Source organism: Lycium barbarum, chromosome 2 (genome assembly GCF_019175385.1).
Source record: "Lycium barbarum isolate Lr01 chromosome 2, ASM1917538v2, whole genome shotgun sequence".
NCBI classification, from domain to species: Eukaryota; Viridiplantae; Streptophyta; class Magnoliopsida; order Solanales; family Solanaceae; genus Lycium; species Lycium barbarum.
Window position 1 is genome coordinate 151,437,233 of NC_083338.1, and position 18,296 is coordinate 151,455,528.

General features: G+C 31.0%; 1 protein-coding gene across 5 annotated transcripts; it reads right to left on the reverse strand.

The window, feature by feature from the left end:
* Window positions 1-484: 484 nt before the first annotated feature.
* Window positions 485-3,800, reverse strand: LOC132628153 (uncharacterized). Of its 5 annotated transcripts, XR_009578040.1 has the most exons (5): window positions 3,531-3,800; window positions 1,997-2,496; window positions 1,768-1,804; window positions 1,514-1,685; window positions 485-708 (listed from the first exon to the last, which is right to left on the reverse strand). XR_009578040.1 is itself a non-coding variant. In XM_060343891.1 (3 exons), the coding sequence occupies exon 2, from the start codon at window positions 2,475-2,477 to the stop codon at window positions 2,004-2,006; it is 474 nt and encodes a 157-aa protein (XP_060199874.1). In that variant the 5' UTR covers window positions 2,478-2,492; window positions 3,531-3,798; the 3' UTR covers window positions 485-708; window positions 1,997-2,003. The 5 variants fall into 5 exon arrangements, 2 of the variants coding, with proteins under 2 accessions (XP_060199874.1, XP_060199873.1); XR_009578038.1 differs by having other exon boundaries at window positions 1,514-1,804; window positions 3,531-3,799; XR_009578039.1 differs by having other exon boundaries at window positions 677-1,411; window positions 1,514-1,804; window positions 3,531-3,799.
* Window positions 3,801-18,296: the final 14,496 nt, after the last annotated feature.

Below are 18,296 nucleotides of genomic sequence, written 5' to 3' on the forward strand. Positions count from 1 at the left end.
ATAGAAAGAGATCGTTCTTTTTTGCATAGACTAATAAAAAAATAGGTTCACATAAATTGAAACAAAGGGAATATTACTTATTCGTTTTTCTAAAAAACTCATCAATTACATGAGCATGTAATCAGATACAGTGATGTGAGTTGGCATTTTAATTTCACTAATTCTTAGTTATATACAGAGATGTGTAAATGATTTATACTTGGGGCAAATTATAGCGAGTGCACTTAAACCATTCAAAAAGTCGTAACTTAGGCCCCTTGTATTTTTCCGTCTCAACATAGCCTTTGAACATCTACTTTGTCGACACTGAAACCCTTACATCTACCGTCACAAATGATATCTATTTCTTAGCTAGTTCCACTCTTCTTCTACTATTTTTCCTTGTACTTCAAAATATACAGACATTGCAAAGCTTTATATCGTCGTTACTCGTTAGTTAGTTCTTCGTTAACGTCTCGAATAGTTTAAGGGTCTCTGCTATACATGGTCCTTAAGCTTATTGAACATTAAACAGACATGGTTAAACCCATCTAACCAAACAAATCTCAAAATTCTCAGAGTTACTCATCCTGGCACGAGTATAGTGAAGGCTCAAAGAGTGAAGAAAGTTTAAAAGATTACAACGATTACATTTGTATTGCATAATCTCCATGCAGAAGAGCTTCACTTGCTAAGGTTCTTGAACTATCACTGTACATTTCATAACACCTGCACAATCAACATAGCTAAATAGTATCATTTAACAATGGAGAAAGAAGAGTGGATCGGAAAGAGACTCGATTGTTTAACTAACGTACATAAGCTTCAAACAGTAAAATTTTCCACTGCCCCCACACCGCCCTTACCAAGGAGGGGGCTAAATTTTCATTTGTGACCAATAACCAAACTTCGCGAGCTCATAAACATGATTCTAGTTCTCCATCTGATTGGCTACTTTCAATTCTACACGAGGAAAGCTATTTACTCAAAAAATAAAGCTTTTTTTTTTTTTTTCGAATGTCAACCTACATTTTACAATTTGGCTCTGCTAACTATGCAATGAAAAGTACTAATAATGCATGATAGATAATTAAGTTTGATTGCAAAGAAGTTATACATTCATCAAATAAACATGTCTAACAATAATGACAACAATTCCAACTTCCAAACTTATAATATGAAGTATGATAAGATGGTGAATCATAACCATCATGTATTGCTACAAATTGCTATCATCCAGAGTCCGGACAAAACCATGATACTGGAGCGCAAAGAAGAGACTGTCATGCACCTAAGGGTGTGGCCTAGTGGTCAATGTGTGATTGAGAACCACAAGGTCTTAGTTTCAAATCCAACGGAGACAAAAAAAAAAACACTAGGCGATGTCTTGATCCATCCAAGTCTTGGTGGACAGAGTTACCCGGTACCTATGCTGACAGGAGGTAGCAGGTACCCCGTGAAATTAGTCGACGTGCACACAATTTGGCCCGGATATCATGATTATCAAAAAGAAAAGAGAGAGAGACAGACTCACCATCTCCCTACTTCAAAGCCCATCAGACTTCCCTTTCACATCTCTTTTATCTACTTCTTCTGATTGATTTCTGTGTTCATCCATCAGTCTTTTGTAAGGGACACAAATTATTAGTGCTTTTGGTTATGCATTTATATCCCAACATGGTGAAGTTGTGCTAATTGTAACTTTCCTGCAAACTTAACCTTACTTTATTGATTGGAGTCCCATCGACCAAAAGTCCATCTGAATTAAAGATCTTAAATACTACGTACCAAAGAGTCGACCAATTGACGACTAACTTGACCGCGGCTTCAGATTATACAATCACCCAATCAGTTCCAATAACAAACTTATCTTAAAAATAAATGTAATAATACTTGACTTTAAAGAAAGCTGAAGTTAATGTCATCCTGTATGTGGTAATATATCTTATAGATAATGTGCTAAAAAGCATGTTATTTGATAGGTGTGTTAAAGGAAAAAAAAAATAATCTAACTAACCAGAATATCAAGGAGTATTTGAATTGCCATGTTGCTTTTCGATTTCTTGCTTTTGTTTGTCCGCAAGTTTTTCCAAAGCAGCTTGTAGAGCATCCCGACCCCCAATTAGCAACCTGGTGATGACTTCTGGATCTCTCTCAAATCGTGCCTCCTCGAATTCCTTTCGGACATTTTCTCTGAGAACATCCCGCCAAATTATGCCTTGAGAGTTGGCCCACATGAAGAACCGGGTAGCGCGGATGACGTCTCGGTATAGACTTAGAGCCTCGCGTCGACTGCCAGTGAGTCGCTGTCTATTTAGGAGCTCGTTCTTGTCATCATCCAGGCTCTTCTCCTTTTTGACGACGTGTCTATCCAATAATTCCTCCATTGTATCTGGACCATGATGCAGGAGGCGATAGTGATGCAAGATCCATCTTGACTCGAAACTATGATTCACAGTGGTTGAAAGAGATCGGAATTTTTGGATATTAGCGGTCATCTTTTGCCTCACAACCTGGCTGGTAGGGCCAGAGAAACAAGACTTGAGAGTAAGCATAGTTTATCAAAATGTCATATTTCACAGGAAAAAAGTCAGTAGCTTAAAGTGAAGTGAAAGAAATCATCCAATCTAAATAACACTTCTCCTAAAAACGTGACAACATCCATACAGAACAGTCTTGCTTTTCTGAAGAATGCTATCCGACACAACAACCACAAGAAAACACAAGATGCTACATGATAGAAAAAACTCCAACTGACTGTCAAGACCTTTTTTCTGGGATAAAATAAGGAACAAATTGGACTCACGACCTATGACCTTAAGTAGCTGTAACCGCATTTATATGCTAGCGTGCTGGCATGAAACTCTAAATCTACATACTTGTTCCGTTCAGTTTCTACTGCAATGCACAACAAGAATAAAGATAGAATGAAACCAAAAAAAAATTCTCTTTTCATTTGGCCGTGTAAAGAAAGATGGAAAATGGGAGAATTACAGGAGATTCTACATACTTGTTCCGTTCAGTTTGATCAGAATTCAAGTTTTAAACCAGCTAATTGTAGGTTTCAAAGCAAATATATAATCAAACAACATGGAACAAAGAAAATTAATGGCAAATTACCAAACTTTGGCACACAGTAAAAAAAAAAAAAAAAAAAAAAAAAGATGCATTTAGCATATAGCAATACATGATAAGGCAACTTATTCTTCCCTCACACTTATTCAAACAGTTCAAACGCTACAAGCCAGTTGGACAAATGGATATAATAATTTGTGAATAAACAAAATGTAATCAACATCTCTGTTGAATTGAACAATGTATTGGCAGCAGCATAATAATACAAATCAATTTGACATTTCCAAAAGGGGGAAAAAAAAAAAAAAGAACCAACGAGATCAACGTAGCGCCTATTAGGTAATTAATTATAGGATAAACAATTCAGTTATCAGAAATAATCAACCCAAAGTTAGTAACTTTAATATCGATTGGACAGAGGAACAACAAAGAAAAATTTAAACTAAGAAAGTAGAATGTATTTTTTGAGATCTAACCTGTGATATATATATATGTCTGCAAATTACTGAAGTTATCGTAAGGGATTCACGGTTAGAGAATCAATTAATTATCTGTTTATCTATTAAACTATTAGAAGCAAGCAAAATATGTGGATTGGCAAGAACACTTTGGGTGATTAGCGTTGTAGGGAGGGACGAGAATTTGGAAATTAATTGTGTTGACAATTGGGACTTTCAAAATGGGTCAAATCCAACCCAATTTAGATTTGATACGGGTTCAAAAGTGGCAAAAACTTTTTTTTTTTTTTATATTATATATATATTATAGTATTTATTAGTATATTGTAGGTGTATTTACCTATGTTATATTTATTTATAGGCAAAAGTCATAGACAGCTCCCAAACTTTGTCATATTTTCCTCTGGGTTACCTAAACCCAAAGTTGTACCTATTGGGTACCTAAACCCCTCTGAATTTGTACCACATAAATATTTTTTGCTGATGTGGCAAAAAAAAAATGAACCACACTTTTCTTGAGTGCGTGACCCACTCAGAAATGTTAATTTTCTTTTTCTTTTTTTAATTAAAAACTTACCTCTTTGACTTTAATTAAATTTAAGAAAACAATATTGGCCCCACTCTTCATCACCTCCCCCTTGCGTCAGTCATCTCCTCTCCTTCCCTCTTCGTCTTCTCCACTTCTGTCTTCTTCAGTTCTTTTTTTTTTATTTTTTTTTATTTTTTTAGTTTCTTTATATTTTGTTTATAAAAATTAATTTAAAAAAAAGGAGGAAGACAACTGGACCGGTCTTCCTCCCCAATTCTTCCATCCAACTATTTTCCCACCCCTCCATTTCTGGCGAAGCTCCATTTCTTCAGTTCTTCTTCTTTTTTTTTTTTTAGTTTTTTTATATTTTGTTTATAAAAATTAACTTAAAAAAAAAGGGAGGAAGACAACTGGACCGGTCTTCCTCCTCAATTCTTCCATCCAACTATTTTCCCACCCCTTCATTTCCGGCGAAGCTCCATTTTCTCCTTCCTTTTTTTTTCTCTTCTTCTTCTTCATTATAGCACTTCATTTCTTTTAATTATTTATAGAAAATTAATTTGTGAATTGGATTTTATTTCTTACCACCATTTTTTTTGTCCTTTTTAGATCTGAAAAGTAGCATTAACATCTTGTTCACTGGAAAAAATAGGGATTCACCATTACTATGACTTTTTTTTTTTATCTCACCTTTCATTGAAGGTTGGTGGGTCTTGTAAAGACATTGATAGATCTAAATAAAAGAAGAAAAGGGGAATAGATTATTGGTGGGGTGGGGGGGACAGCGGTTGGGGGTGGTGGTGCGGCAGCCAGTGGTGGGGGAGCGGCGGCGGTTTCTTTTGCAGTTGGGGGGTGTATAATTTATTTTTTAATTATTATGATGGACCCCCCCCCCCCCGCCACGTGTCATGTTTTCATTTGACAAAGTTTCCACGTCATGGAGAGTATAATACACTCTCTTAATTTTGCTGATTATTGTGAAAAAGGTACCTAATGGGATCAAATTTGGACTGGTTTAGGTACCCAATAGGTACAAACCTCGGTTTAGGTACCTCAGAGAAAAATGTGTTAAAGTTTAGGGGGCTATCTATGACTTTTGACTTATTTATAAGTAAGGTTTATATATTAACTATATATATATATATTAAGTTATATGCTTAATTTATACTACATATACCTAAAATATACTAAGAATATACTTATATATATCAATATACTTAGGTTATATATATATATATATATATATATATATATATATATATATATATATATATATATATATATATATATATATATATGTTTAAGTTATATGTACACTATATATACTTATATATTATAACTTAAGTTATTTATAGCTTAATTTTTTTTCTAAGTTTATAAATTCGTATTTTATATTATAAGTATATTCTTAGTATATTTTAGTTATTTTTCAAGTATATAACTTTCTAGTTTTTAGTTTAAGTAGATGTATATTATAAGTATATTCTTAGTATATTTTAGATATATTCCTAACTTAATATAAGTAAAAATATGAACACAAGTATATAGAAGAAAGCTCAATGAGCCATATATTTTATTCATTCTTGGATAACATTTATTTGCAAGATGTAGTTTTTTTTAACTTGCAAATAATATATGAGTTGCAAAGAAATAGTAGAATAATAAAATCACCAATTCTCAATCATTTGGTTAATTTTCCCCATATCATATTCGGCCATGGAGATATCTTCAAAGTCTTTCATTTGGTCCGGTCCATTTGCTATCAAATCTTCAATCTCTTCCTCTTCGCCTTCCTCCGCTTCTAAGTTTAGGTTGTGTCTCTCCGATCAAATCCAATCGCGAATGCACACTAGTGCTTGCAAGCTAAAGTCAGATAATGAGTGTCTATGGTCTCCAATTTGTTGTCTTCCTTGGCTAAATGCATTCTCCGAAGCCACGGTTGATACTTGAACCGTAAGGATATCTCGAGCCATTCTTGAGAGTATCAGATGTTTTGCCTTGTATTTCTTCCACCATGCTAAGACGTCCAACTCATCTAGTTCCTTGATATCCACATTTGGCTGCATCAAATAAAAGTGATATTCATCAAAGTTTGCATTACAAGAAGGAGTTGGATGTGAATGTAAAACTTTTAAACCCGACAAGCCCTTTTTGCTACTTTGAGAAGTAGTAGGGCGCGGAGCAACGGGTGTAGCATGTTCTTCCAAATTAGAATAATGAGTAAAAACTTTTATAAACTCGTCATCAATAGCGAGTTCAGCTTCAGCTAAAGATGGTTGAACTCCCTCTTCAATTTCTAAAAATGTATAAATTTGACCAACCAATGCTTTAGTATAAGACACATTTAAACAAGAATTTAAAAGAGAACCCAATATAAATAAAGTTGGGATGGAAAAAAAATACTTCTTAAATTTTGTTGTCATATCAAAAATAGCCGCTTGATAACCGGGTTTATATTTATACTCTTGTAAAACTCTAGCTATTTCGGCTAAGTAGGCTAAAATTCCAGTTACCGTGGGATAGAATTGTTTAAAGTGGCTAATTGTTGCAAAGTAACTATAATTGAGAGATTGAGATTTGAGAGAAAGAGAAGAGTGAATTGGTGTGGATTAAAATGAAAATGGAGAGGGGTTTATATAGGGGTGGGGGATGGGTTAAAGTGGTAAAAAAAAAGGTTTGGAAGGTTTGGGGGGGGGGGGGGGGCAAAAAAAGAGTTGGGGACCGTTTGGCAACGACCATTTTTGCAAATGGACCGTTGCCCAACGGTCCATTGGGCTGCCAACGGCTACAATTAAAAAAAAAAAAAATCCACCGGTTTAACCGGTCCGGTTCCGGTTTCAAAAAAATTGAACCGGACCGGTATATAATAAACGGTTAACCGGAACCGGTAAATGAAAAGAAAAGACAAAAAGTGAAAAAAACAAATTAAGAAAATAAAAAAAAAGTGCAACAATTAAAAAAATGCAAGGAGCAAATTACTTCAGCAAAATTTAAAAAGAAAATGGCAACCGTTAAAATATTTAAAATCCAATAACCACGTTTTCTTCTCCTTATTTCAAGGAAAACGTAGGCTACATTGTTTAATGAAGAATTTGAATTTAAGTTAAACCTCCACATAAAAAATTTTAAAAAAAAATCTAAACCGTGCTGCCATAATCCAGGGCACGTTTAGACCTCTTTTTTTGGGAAGTTATCATATTTTTATATTAACTATTTAAACTAATAAAATATATTTTAATTAAATTAACGTATTTGAACTGATCCTTAAAAAATTGCAGATAGCTTTCATTACTTTTTTAAATCGAAATATAAGTTTTCATTACACTTTTGAATTCAAATCAGTTACAACTTCTCAAATTTATCCTAAATTCATCCCTTACAGTTTCTCTCTTCTTTTAAATTTGTATTCTTAACCCTACGGTTTTGCTCTCCTTCTCTCTTGCTTACTTTATTTTTAGAATCTCATTATCGCGGACTCACAAGGATACCTTGATAACATTCAAGATACATGTGAAGGTGAAAGATAATACTGATGATATCATGCTTGTTCTTTCTTATGAAGACGTTGAAACATTAATTGATTCAACTGCGAAAAGTTTAGTGGATCTGAATCATTGTCAAGTGATGTTCCTCTACAAGTTACATTATTGTTCAATCTTAATTTAGTTTTAAAGATTAAAAGTTGAATAGGACAATATTGATGATGCAGTTTCGAAAATTTGCTATTACAATTTTTAAGATGTCGTAATTTATATTTTTTACTCTCCGGCAATTTAATTTTAAGCTCTTTTGTATTTGAATTTTCGCAGGCAAGATAGAGCATCGATTTTTAATGTCTATTTACCGGATGAGAAACTAGAAAGGAACTATGCTCTTCATTCTATCCTTAGTTTGTTGTACTAAAAGACTCTAATTGGGAAGCAACAACATATTTTGCTTGCAACTCAGATTGCTAGGATATCCTTTTTTTTTTTTTTTAATGATGTTGTAATTTATATCTTCTATTCATCGGCAATTTAATTTTAAGTTCTTTGGTATTTGAATTTTTGCAAGAAGATGGCACATCAATTATATTATTAATGTAAACATAATGAAGATTTAGTTCTCCTACCATTACTAAGGTATGATGATTTAATGAACATTGGTTGTTAATTTTTTGTTAAGTCTTTTTTATTGTTTCATACTGAAAAAGTTTATGATTTCCTTTGATTATTTTATGTTTGTGTTGCAATTTTCAGAAACCTAAAGTCTCATCCGGTATTGATTCTAAGGTCAATGATGAAACCACATAATTAAGGTATGTTTCTGTAAAAATTAAGCTTTGTAAATCATAAGGACCCGCTTGGCCATGAGAATATTTCATTTTTTTCAGAAAATTATTTCACTTTATTTGGAAATCAGCGTTTAACCATGAGAATATTCCACTTTTTTTCATTTTCAATACATTCAAACAACCAAATCTTCTTTTGCAAGAACGATAACAAACACAACTCCATCTTCAACTCCAATTTCAAAATTTCAAATAAAGTGAAAAATATTTGATTTTCATGGCCAAACGCCTACTTAATATTCCGCACATTACTTTTATCTGTTATCCCTTAATTTTTTTCTAACTGATTGTTTTTTTTATTAATCCATTTCATTTTTTAAATTTTAGGAATCTCAACATGATTTAGTCAGGCCATTGAATGAAGATGTCTCTGAGCATAAGAATGCTATAAAAGGCTAAAAATGAGAAATAAAATGCCAACTATTTTGTAAGATCACGGGTCATCTCAAATATGATTGAGAAGTTAGAATGAAAGCTTTATTTCATGTTGTATATGATTTTAATACGATATTTTAAAACATTGGTATAATTTATAAAATAATAATAAATCAAATCTTTATTTATAAGTTACAAAAGTTAAAGCAATCAAGTCAATTCCTATTAACATATTGTTAAATTATTACATAGAGATGCCACTAATATTCCTAGGTCTATCTCAAGCTTGGATTGATTTAGGATATTTATAGCTCTCAAAATTATATTTCTTTTTTAAATTTAAATAATAAAGGACTTTTCAGAGTATTAAAATAATATAGATTTAAGGAGTACAAAATATTTATTTATATTCATAGTAAAAGATGAGTGATAAGTAAGGACATAAGCGGAAAACTAATAAACAATCGTATGATTAGGTACTTAAAAATGCAAGCACAATAAATATGCAGCAATAAAAAGAAATAGTGTATAAATAAAAAGTTATAATGTGGTAATATATATATAGAAGGATAAGGCATATTTAAATTTGATATGAGAAAGTCTTTAAATTATGATAAGATATCATACTCTACGTCTATAGATAAAGTCATGTAACTAAATCTTAATAGATACTGAATAAACACAAATATAATTTAAATTCATTTGTAGGCCAATAATTCAAACTAAAATTTGATAAATCTATAATGACCCTATATTTTTATTCTCAAGTGAATTTTAGAGTTATTCCCTTAATTATAACTTACTAATTTTAATGGGTTTCATATCGGAGAGGTAACTATAGAATATAGTCCATATCATATGCTTATATTTATTTATTTTCTTGAAAGTATTAGTAGTATATTTATATATATAGTTTGAGATAGTCAGTTAATTAGTGGACAATGGGCCAATATCACATTACATAGATTGAATAATTAAGGACTTAAATGTATTTTTTTTTTTTTTAAAAAGAGAGGAGTGGGCCGAGTCACCCCCAAATTTTTGCCGACCACGTTTAAAAGGTTATTAGGGATTAGAAAAATTTCTGGTATTGAGAAGAAAACATTGTAGCATCAAGAGAGGATTTGGTAACGTGTACTGAGAGTGGGAGAAGTGGCAGTCCCAACCCCAACTATCGTGTCCAGGTACTATGCTAAATTTATTCCATAGCTATGTTTCATGAATTGAATTAGAATGAGAGTACAGTTACTTCTTTATGACATAATGTAAAGAATTTACCATTTGGGGGACACAATGATGATGGGGTAAGTGATTGGGTTTAATAGGCATTGAGAACAGCAGTATAACTTTTTTATAATGGGCAACTTTTCAAGATTATAGTTCCACTTTGATTTGCACAAAGAATTCGTTTGGGGCTTCTGCAATATTGTTAGACTAGTTTTATAAATTACAACTCATGGGTTGGTAAAGATTAGAAAGACAAAATTTCTACCATAGTCTGTCGGGAAAGCATTTTTTTTAAAAACCATTGCGTTTTTATAATATGTGAGAGATTGAAGGGATTAGTCGACTAATAGCATGTCAATTATGGATTTTGAACCCGAGGTGTCTTACAATTATGGGATTAGTTTCTCTTCACTAATTTGGACTCGTTATTTATGTTTTGAATAGATTGAGGCTATCGAATATATTTAAAGAGATTCTAGCATTTCAAGAGAGGTTTGCGTACCGCTTATAAGGCAAGTGAGGCTTAAACTCTTAGTTTACTTACTTTTCATAAAAAACATATGGGTTGTGTTGTATGTATGCATTTAAACCATTTAGTTCGTGTGAGTGGGCAAGCATGATCTAAATTGGATAATTTCCAAGTTTCTAAAGTAATGACCGTATGAGTCCTTTAGCGTAATTTCGCTTAAATAGATATTTGCTATACACATATAATCTTAACTTGGTATTGATTGGATGTATGTTCCACTTATCATAACTTCAGAGGGGCATACTTCCACAGGTCTCATTGATGTTCGGTGAGAGATAGATGCTAGAATTTTAAGTAACCCGGGTAAGATGGGGGTAAATAATTCCCTCTCTGGAAAACGGGGTAAGACATAGACAAATATGTACTATGTCCCGTGAGCATGGATTTAGATTCAGTGCAATGCATCTATTGCTTGTCCGGGTAAGATGGGGGTAAATAATGCCCTCTCCGGAAGACAGGGTAAGACATAGAAAAATACGTACTATGTCCCGTAAGCATAGATTTAGATTCACTGTATTTCATGTATTGCTCGTCCGGGTAAGATGGGGGTAAATAATGCCCTCTCCGGAAGACGGGGTAAGACTAGAAAAATATGTACTATGTCCCGTGAGCATAGATTTAGATTCACTGTATTTCATGTATTGCTCGTCCGGGTAAGATGGGGGTAAATAATGCCCTCTCCGGAAGACGGGGTAAGACATAGGTATTTACGTACTATGTCCCGTGAGCATAGATTCAGATTTAGAGTATTTCATATTTTGCTTGTTAATGCTTCATGATTTCAGCTTTAGCTTCAGTTTTTGTATATATTTAATATACTTGTACTGTGTAATTGCTTTTATGCATTATCAGGGATTTCAAAGAGTTGCCCCAGAGGTAAGCTGAGAGTGTCGATGATCTTGCTGGGTCTTTTAGACTCACGCTTGTTGATGTTGTATGTGTGCAGGTGTAGTTAATGGTGACCAGGTAACCGATACTTGATTCAGTCCAGCTTCGTTCAGTCGAGGTGAGCCACCATTAGATCATGGCGGCCTTTTCTTCTTTAGTTGACTTAGTAGTATTCCGAGCTACGTCTCGTACTTTTATATTCAGACTAGTAGTTCTATGACTTAGACATTTTATAGGGCATATGGGCAAGACTCATTATTTGCATTTCGCTTCGGCACTTTTCTTTATATTATGAGACTTTGCGTATTATTCATTTTATTCGTTAATTTTCGCATGATTAGCTTAGAGGGTTCGCCTTATGGGTAGAAGCTTAACAGGTGTCCGGTCACGGCCTGAGTGTCAGATTTGGGTCGTGACAAAATCATATTGAAAACAAAGTATAAGTAGTTCAAAATTATTATTTGAATTATGGCTAAAAACACTAAATAAAAAAAAAATCAACTAAAAATATTATAGTACAAGAGGATAATAGGGATTCTGTGAGCATATTTATGACTTTGATTAATTTATAAAACAAATAAAGTAAATAATTAAATATTGCTAAAACTATGGTTAACAAGTTTAGAAAATGAACTAAGCTTATATATTGGGTTTGTTTTTTCATAAGTATTGGAGTAATTATTATAATCTGTTAAGGTGCTAAATATACTAACATTCTCTCATGTAAACTTTACAATATTAGTATTTTACAACAAGCTGATTCTTGAAATTATTCAATAAATCTGTATATTTATGATTACGTTTACCAAGTGACCGCGCATCGCGCGGGTACATATACTAGTTAAATATAATACATATTCATTGGTTTGGTTGTAGTCGGTTTGGTTCGATTTTAAAGAAAATTAACATTATTTCCCTCTTTCATGTTTTTTCCTACAATTAGGAGAGAATTCTATTCCTTTCTAACTTATAATTCATTATTAATCCTTTTATTGTGACAGCTATAATATTCTTGGATTATGGAGAAATGTCTTAGGTTTTATAAGTTTTAGTTAAGTGAATAAAGTTTATAAGAAATACAAAGAATAAATATAGGTAAATATCACAGTTGTTTCTTTGAACAAAAGAGTTTGAATTCATGGATTTATTTTTAGAAATGGGCTTAAGGTATAAAGTTCATTAACTTATTAGAGATAAATAAATACTTTTTTATAAAAGTATTTATAAAAATTAATATATTGTATATATATAATCATAAAAATTTTGTCGGTTTGGTTCTGTTATTTCTTCGGTTTGCCTTTAGTAAAACCAAAACCAAACCAAATATTATCGGTTTTTTAAAATCTAAAACCAAACCCAACCCAAATCAATATCGGTTTATTTAATCGATTTGGTTCGGTCTTGAGTTCAGATCGATTTTTAACCAAACCGTGAACACCCCTATCATTATCAACCACTATTTCAAAAACTACTCTCTTTGTCCTAATTTATGTGTTACAGTCTGTCCCAAAAAGAATGATATAGTTTTGTATTTAGAAATAACTTAACTTGAAACTTCCCGATTTACTCTTAGTGAAATTGTTTTACAACCACACAAATATCTATGAGTTGTTTTAGACCACAAATTTTAAAAATCTTCATTTATTTCTTAAACTCTGTGCCTAGTCAAACTATATCACATAAATTGAGACGGAGAGAGTATATTACTAACACTTAATCACTCTTTTGACGCGGTAAAAGTTTTGTATAAAAAACACTTTCAACTAAAACACAGATCAACTCCAGCAAATGTGGCTGGAACTCGAAGGATTAACAAGTAAAATTCATAGAACGATTCATGGAGTTCAAAAATTTGTTGGAATTTCAAATTTCATACATTTTGAATAGTTCGTATCTATTTCAAATTAAAAGAGTTGGCTTGGTACATGTTTTAAGTAGAATGCCAATAATTTTATATATTTTAGTGGTTCAAATCTATTTGAAGTGAAAAAAAGATGATTTGTTCCTCTCACATCTTAATTTAATTCCCATCAATTTATCATTTTTCCAAGTTACTGAATCCGCTAGCTAGGTACAAAAATATTTTGTAGAAAATTATTAACCGTATAAACTTTGACACACTTAAAATAATAGAATTTAGTTTGGTATTAGTAATTATGATATGGTGTCCTTACTCCTTTGTTATATGATTCTTATGTTTGGATTAGAGTTTTTAACTTACCTAGGATGCATATATCAAGCTGAAAACATATTCTATGGAACGCATCTGATTCAAATCTGAATCTTTTTATTTTTTGTAATGCTTATAGGTAATTAATAATCACTTCAGTTAAACAAGGATAAAACAGAATATAAGGCATAACGTGAATGATCAGAAACAATTTATTATATGGAGTCACAGATTCATAGAATTACTGAGTGTTCACCTAAAGAAACATAACATGTAATTCTATACGATTTGTTCGTAATAACAAGCACTATCATATATAGGCAAACTAAGTACCGCACCAAAAACACTGTCAACCCAACGTCTCAAACATTGAACGATATTTTCATTAACCAACTCGAAAATCCCTTCACAGTAAACTTTTTCCATCGAGTAATCTTCTTCTTCGCTATGTTGAGATGTCGTCTTCAACTTCCAATATACTTTAACGCCATTAATTAACCTAGGTTCTTTTATCTTCACGTAACGTTGTTTTAACAATTTAGACCGTGATAAAGGTGGCTGCAAATCTTGCAATGATATTAGCTTCACTTGTTCATTGTTAGACATCTTCTTCGTAAAAGATTATCAAAATTCTATCCTCAAACGATTTTGATGCAATTAATGTAAATTTCAGAAGACTAAAATTTCTATATTTATAAACAGTAGCTAGTAAACCTAAATGATTTCAATATAGGATATGCCTCGAAGTCTACTTAATCATCTACATGAATTGGGAAGAAAGGTCATTGTTGAAGGATTCTAATTTAAGTAGGCTTAAGATAGTCTTTGGAAAAATTGTACGTATAGTCAAAACGTTTCCTAGTTCGAACAATTTTTGGATTAGTTTTTTTTTTTTTTAATCTTTTTAATTAATAAGTTGGTGCAAACAGCAAAATAAAGAGTATTTCAAACTTTTTAAAAGAAAAGATTTCTAAAAAAACTTTGAAAGTATTTTAAGATTCTTAGGGCCCGTTTGGACATATATTTTCTTAATGATTATCGTGAAAATAAAGGAATAATTCTTGAAGTTACTCTTTCATACTCTCCTGGATCGGACGGGGTAGATTGATTTTTTTCCTTTCTTTTCCTTTTTCAAAAATATTTTCAAAAAATATTCTTTGATTATAGATTAGAATGGTTTTTTAGTTAGTTTTTGAGTATGAATTTAAAATGAAATTCTTTTCCATTCACAAAAATTTCAGATTCTTCAAGTGAAATTCATGTCGAGATATATTTTAAGTCTCAAATACATTTTTCAATTCAAATTCATATATTGTAATACTACTTTTTTTTTCTTTCAAATTACTTAATTCATGTTCAAACACCTATTTAAGAAGCTTCAGTAAACAAATGCCTGGGTTCTGTTATCGTGTTCACTTTAATTTTGTATATTTTAAAAAATTTAAAATAATCATCAACCACTAGAATTATGAAAATTGCTTTTACTATATAAAATGGAGAAATTATTAGGGTTTCGCAAAAAAAAAAAAACAAGGGAAACAAAAGAAAGATACATAAAAAGAGGCTAACAAAATCCATGTTACACTTGAATATCTCTCGCTGTTTCCTCAATCCCTTCTCTACTCGGAGCAATTCAAACTCTTCACCTCAGCTTCAATCTTAAAGCTCGTCGGCTATATCGACGTAGACAACAATGGCGAAAAAGAGGGACCGATTTGCTCAACTGACACTACAACATTAGGCATCTATAGCTACGAATTCGCAGCTATGAATTTGAAAATCATGGCTAATACTTAGCAATAGCCACAAAAATTAAAATTTCATGGCTATTTACAATTTCGTAAAATTTCCAAGCTACAAAACTCACATGGCAAAGCTAATTCCTCAATTTTGCTATAGTTGCCAACTATCGTGGCAATAATTACCCAAGTAGCTACGAATTTATTGCTACAATAAAACGTCGTAGCTAAACCACATGTTTTTGCCACGCATTTGAAGTTGCTATAGCAATAGTAATCTTATAGCCACAGAAAAAATACTTGAAACAAAATATTATAGCTAAATAGATATTTTTGCTTCAAGTTATAAAAATCTGTGGCAATAATTACCCAAATAGCTACAAATTTGTTGCTACAATAAAATGTTGTAGCTAAGTAGTATGTTTTTGCCACGCATTTGAAGTTAATGTAGCAATAGTAATTTTATAGCCACAAAAATTGCTTGAAAAGAAATATTGTAGCTAAATAGATGTATTCTTGCTTCAAGCTATAAAAATAGGTGGCAATAACTATCCTAATAGCTACAAACTTATTGCTACAATAAAATTTCATAACAAATAATATATTTTTGCCACGTATATGAAGTTACTGTAGCAACAATGATCTTTTTAGCCACAAAAAATTATTTGAAATAAAATAATGCAGTTAAACTGATATTTTTGCCTAAAGTACTAAACATCAGTGGCAATAATTAGCTTAATAACTACAAACTTGCTGATAAAATTTTATAGCCAAATATAAGTTATTGTTAAGCATTTCAAGTTATTATCGCTAAATATTTTTACGCCATTTTATGAAAAAAGTAGCAATAGTTAGATAACAACTACAATTATTTTTTACGACAAAATGATATATCCGCAAAATCAGAAAGACGATAAATTTTCATGGCGAGATATAACTTTTCTTCATGCGCTTGAAGATACTATGATATCATACTATATTGTTTTATTTAATCATACTAAATTAATTACATAAATATTTTTCTTTGGTTACAAAAATCATGACAACAATTTATCCAAAAAAAAATAGAGAAATTATGTAGAGTTTTCTTATATCTGAATTATTATTTTTATAAAAGTACTCATATTATGAAAACTTTAATAATTCGTAGAGAGATTTATGCATGTGTGGTCCTTAGTTATTTTAAATAAGTACTTAGAGTAATTTAATATATCTAAACACTTATATTTATAAATATTAATATACAGAAGAATTTTGTGGTAATTTTAGTGCATTTAATTTTGACAAATGACCACAAGCTCAGAATACTTAGAGGAACATGCTAACACTGCAAAAAGAAAAATAAATAGATTTACTGACATGTGACATTTTGTAACTAATTATCTAGATAAAATTTTGATTTTTTCACTAATAAAAACAAATATATATATATATATATATATATATATAAATAATATGAATTTTCGACGAAAAATGAAATTTGTTGCCAATTTTGGTGCTAACATTTAACATGAAATCTCCTTTCTAACAATATAATAATATTTCAATTTAAAAAAAAGCTATGTTTTTCTAATTATGTGGAATATAAGAATATATTTTGCTTATATCTAGTGGCACTAAGAATTAGGAATTTAATACGGTTAATATTTAAGTCCATAACAAAAAACAAACACTATGTTGTAATTTTTATTAAGTTACCTATGAGTTAAAATCACAATTAGAAAAAAATTGATTTATATCTTATTAATGTGTAAATGACTAATTATATAAAATTTAAACACCTATAAGCTTGTGTTGATTACATTGTCTAATTATTTGTATTAATTTAATATAGATAAATAAAAAAAGTTCCCATGGCATGGTCCTTTTCAAATTTAATATTATTCATTATCATAAAACTCATTGCCCATCTATTATTAGATCATCACTATACAATCATAATTTATATCAAATAGAGTATTACTTGTAAGATTCTACATAATTTAAGTAACTATTTAATTTTATTTAATTAAACTTGAATATCTTATTATATCACATTTAACAATTATGTGCTTGTATCTAATTATATTAATTTAAATAAGCAAAACAAGTAATTGATGTTATTGTGTATTATTATTATTTTAATAAATTGATACTACTACAACAACAAAAACACCAGTTTAGTTCTACTAGTGGGGTTGGGAGAGGGTAGAGTGTACGCAGACCTTATCCCTACCTTGGTAGGTACAAAGCCTGTTTCCGATAGACCCCCGGCTCAAAAAAAGCATATCAATTTCAATAACTTGATAATTGTGATAAATCTAAGCAACTATTAAAATTAATAATCCAATATAATTAATATAGGAGCATATGACCCAACAAAAAATACCATAATTCAGTATAAAATATAATTAGTCGCTGACTAATTATATTTTATTATACTTAATTTGGGATAAACCTCTTAATGGGTGTAAGGGTAGAATTTCCGTGATATAGAGAGTCTAAGTGTTTTATTTTAAAATACAGGGGTATATTATATTAGTGTTTAGTGTAATTAACACTTCTTCTTTTTATAGGCAATATATTTTAAGTTTTTAACTATAATTGTTACTACATTTCGTTTCATTTATGGTATTTGTATACAAAAAGTTAAAAAAATATATAAAACAAGAATAGCTACGTCCAATATCCCAAAACCTAAGCCCTTAATCCTTTTCATCCCAGCAGCCGTCACACCCCTCACCCACTTCCCCTTTGCTTCGTCAATCAGTATCAAATTTTCAGTTGTTTGCAAGTATTTTCTCTAATTTTCTTTCCTCTCCACTTATTGTTCATAAGTATTTTCTTTAATTTTCTTTCCTCTCCACTTGTTGTTCACAAGTATTTTTACTTTCTTCTTTTAAGTGGCTATAACTGTAGACATTGAAGCAATTGTCTTATTTGTTCATGTAGATTGGTTCTCATCGATTTAAAACGAGCAATGGTGATTCCATTTATATTGAGAGTGAAGTTCTGTGA

Excerpts from the sequence above, each read along its gene's own strand:
- LOC132628153 (XM_060343891.1), bottom strand. The coding sequence starts at position 2,477 with ATGACCGCTAATATCCAAAAATTCCGATCTCTTTCAACCACTGTGAAT.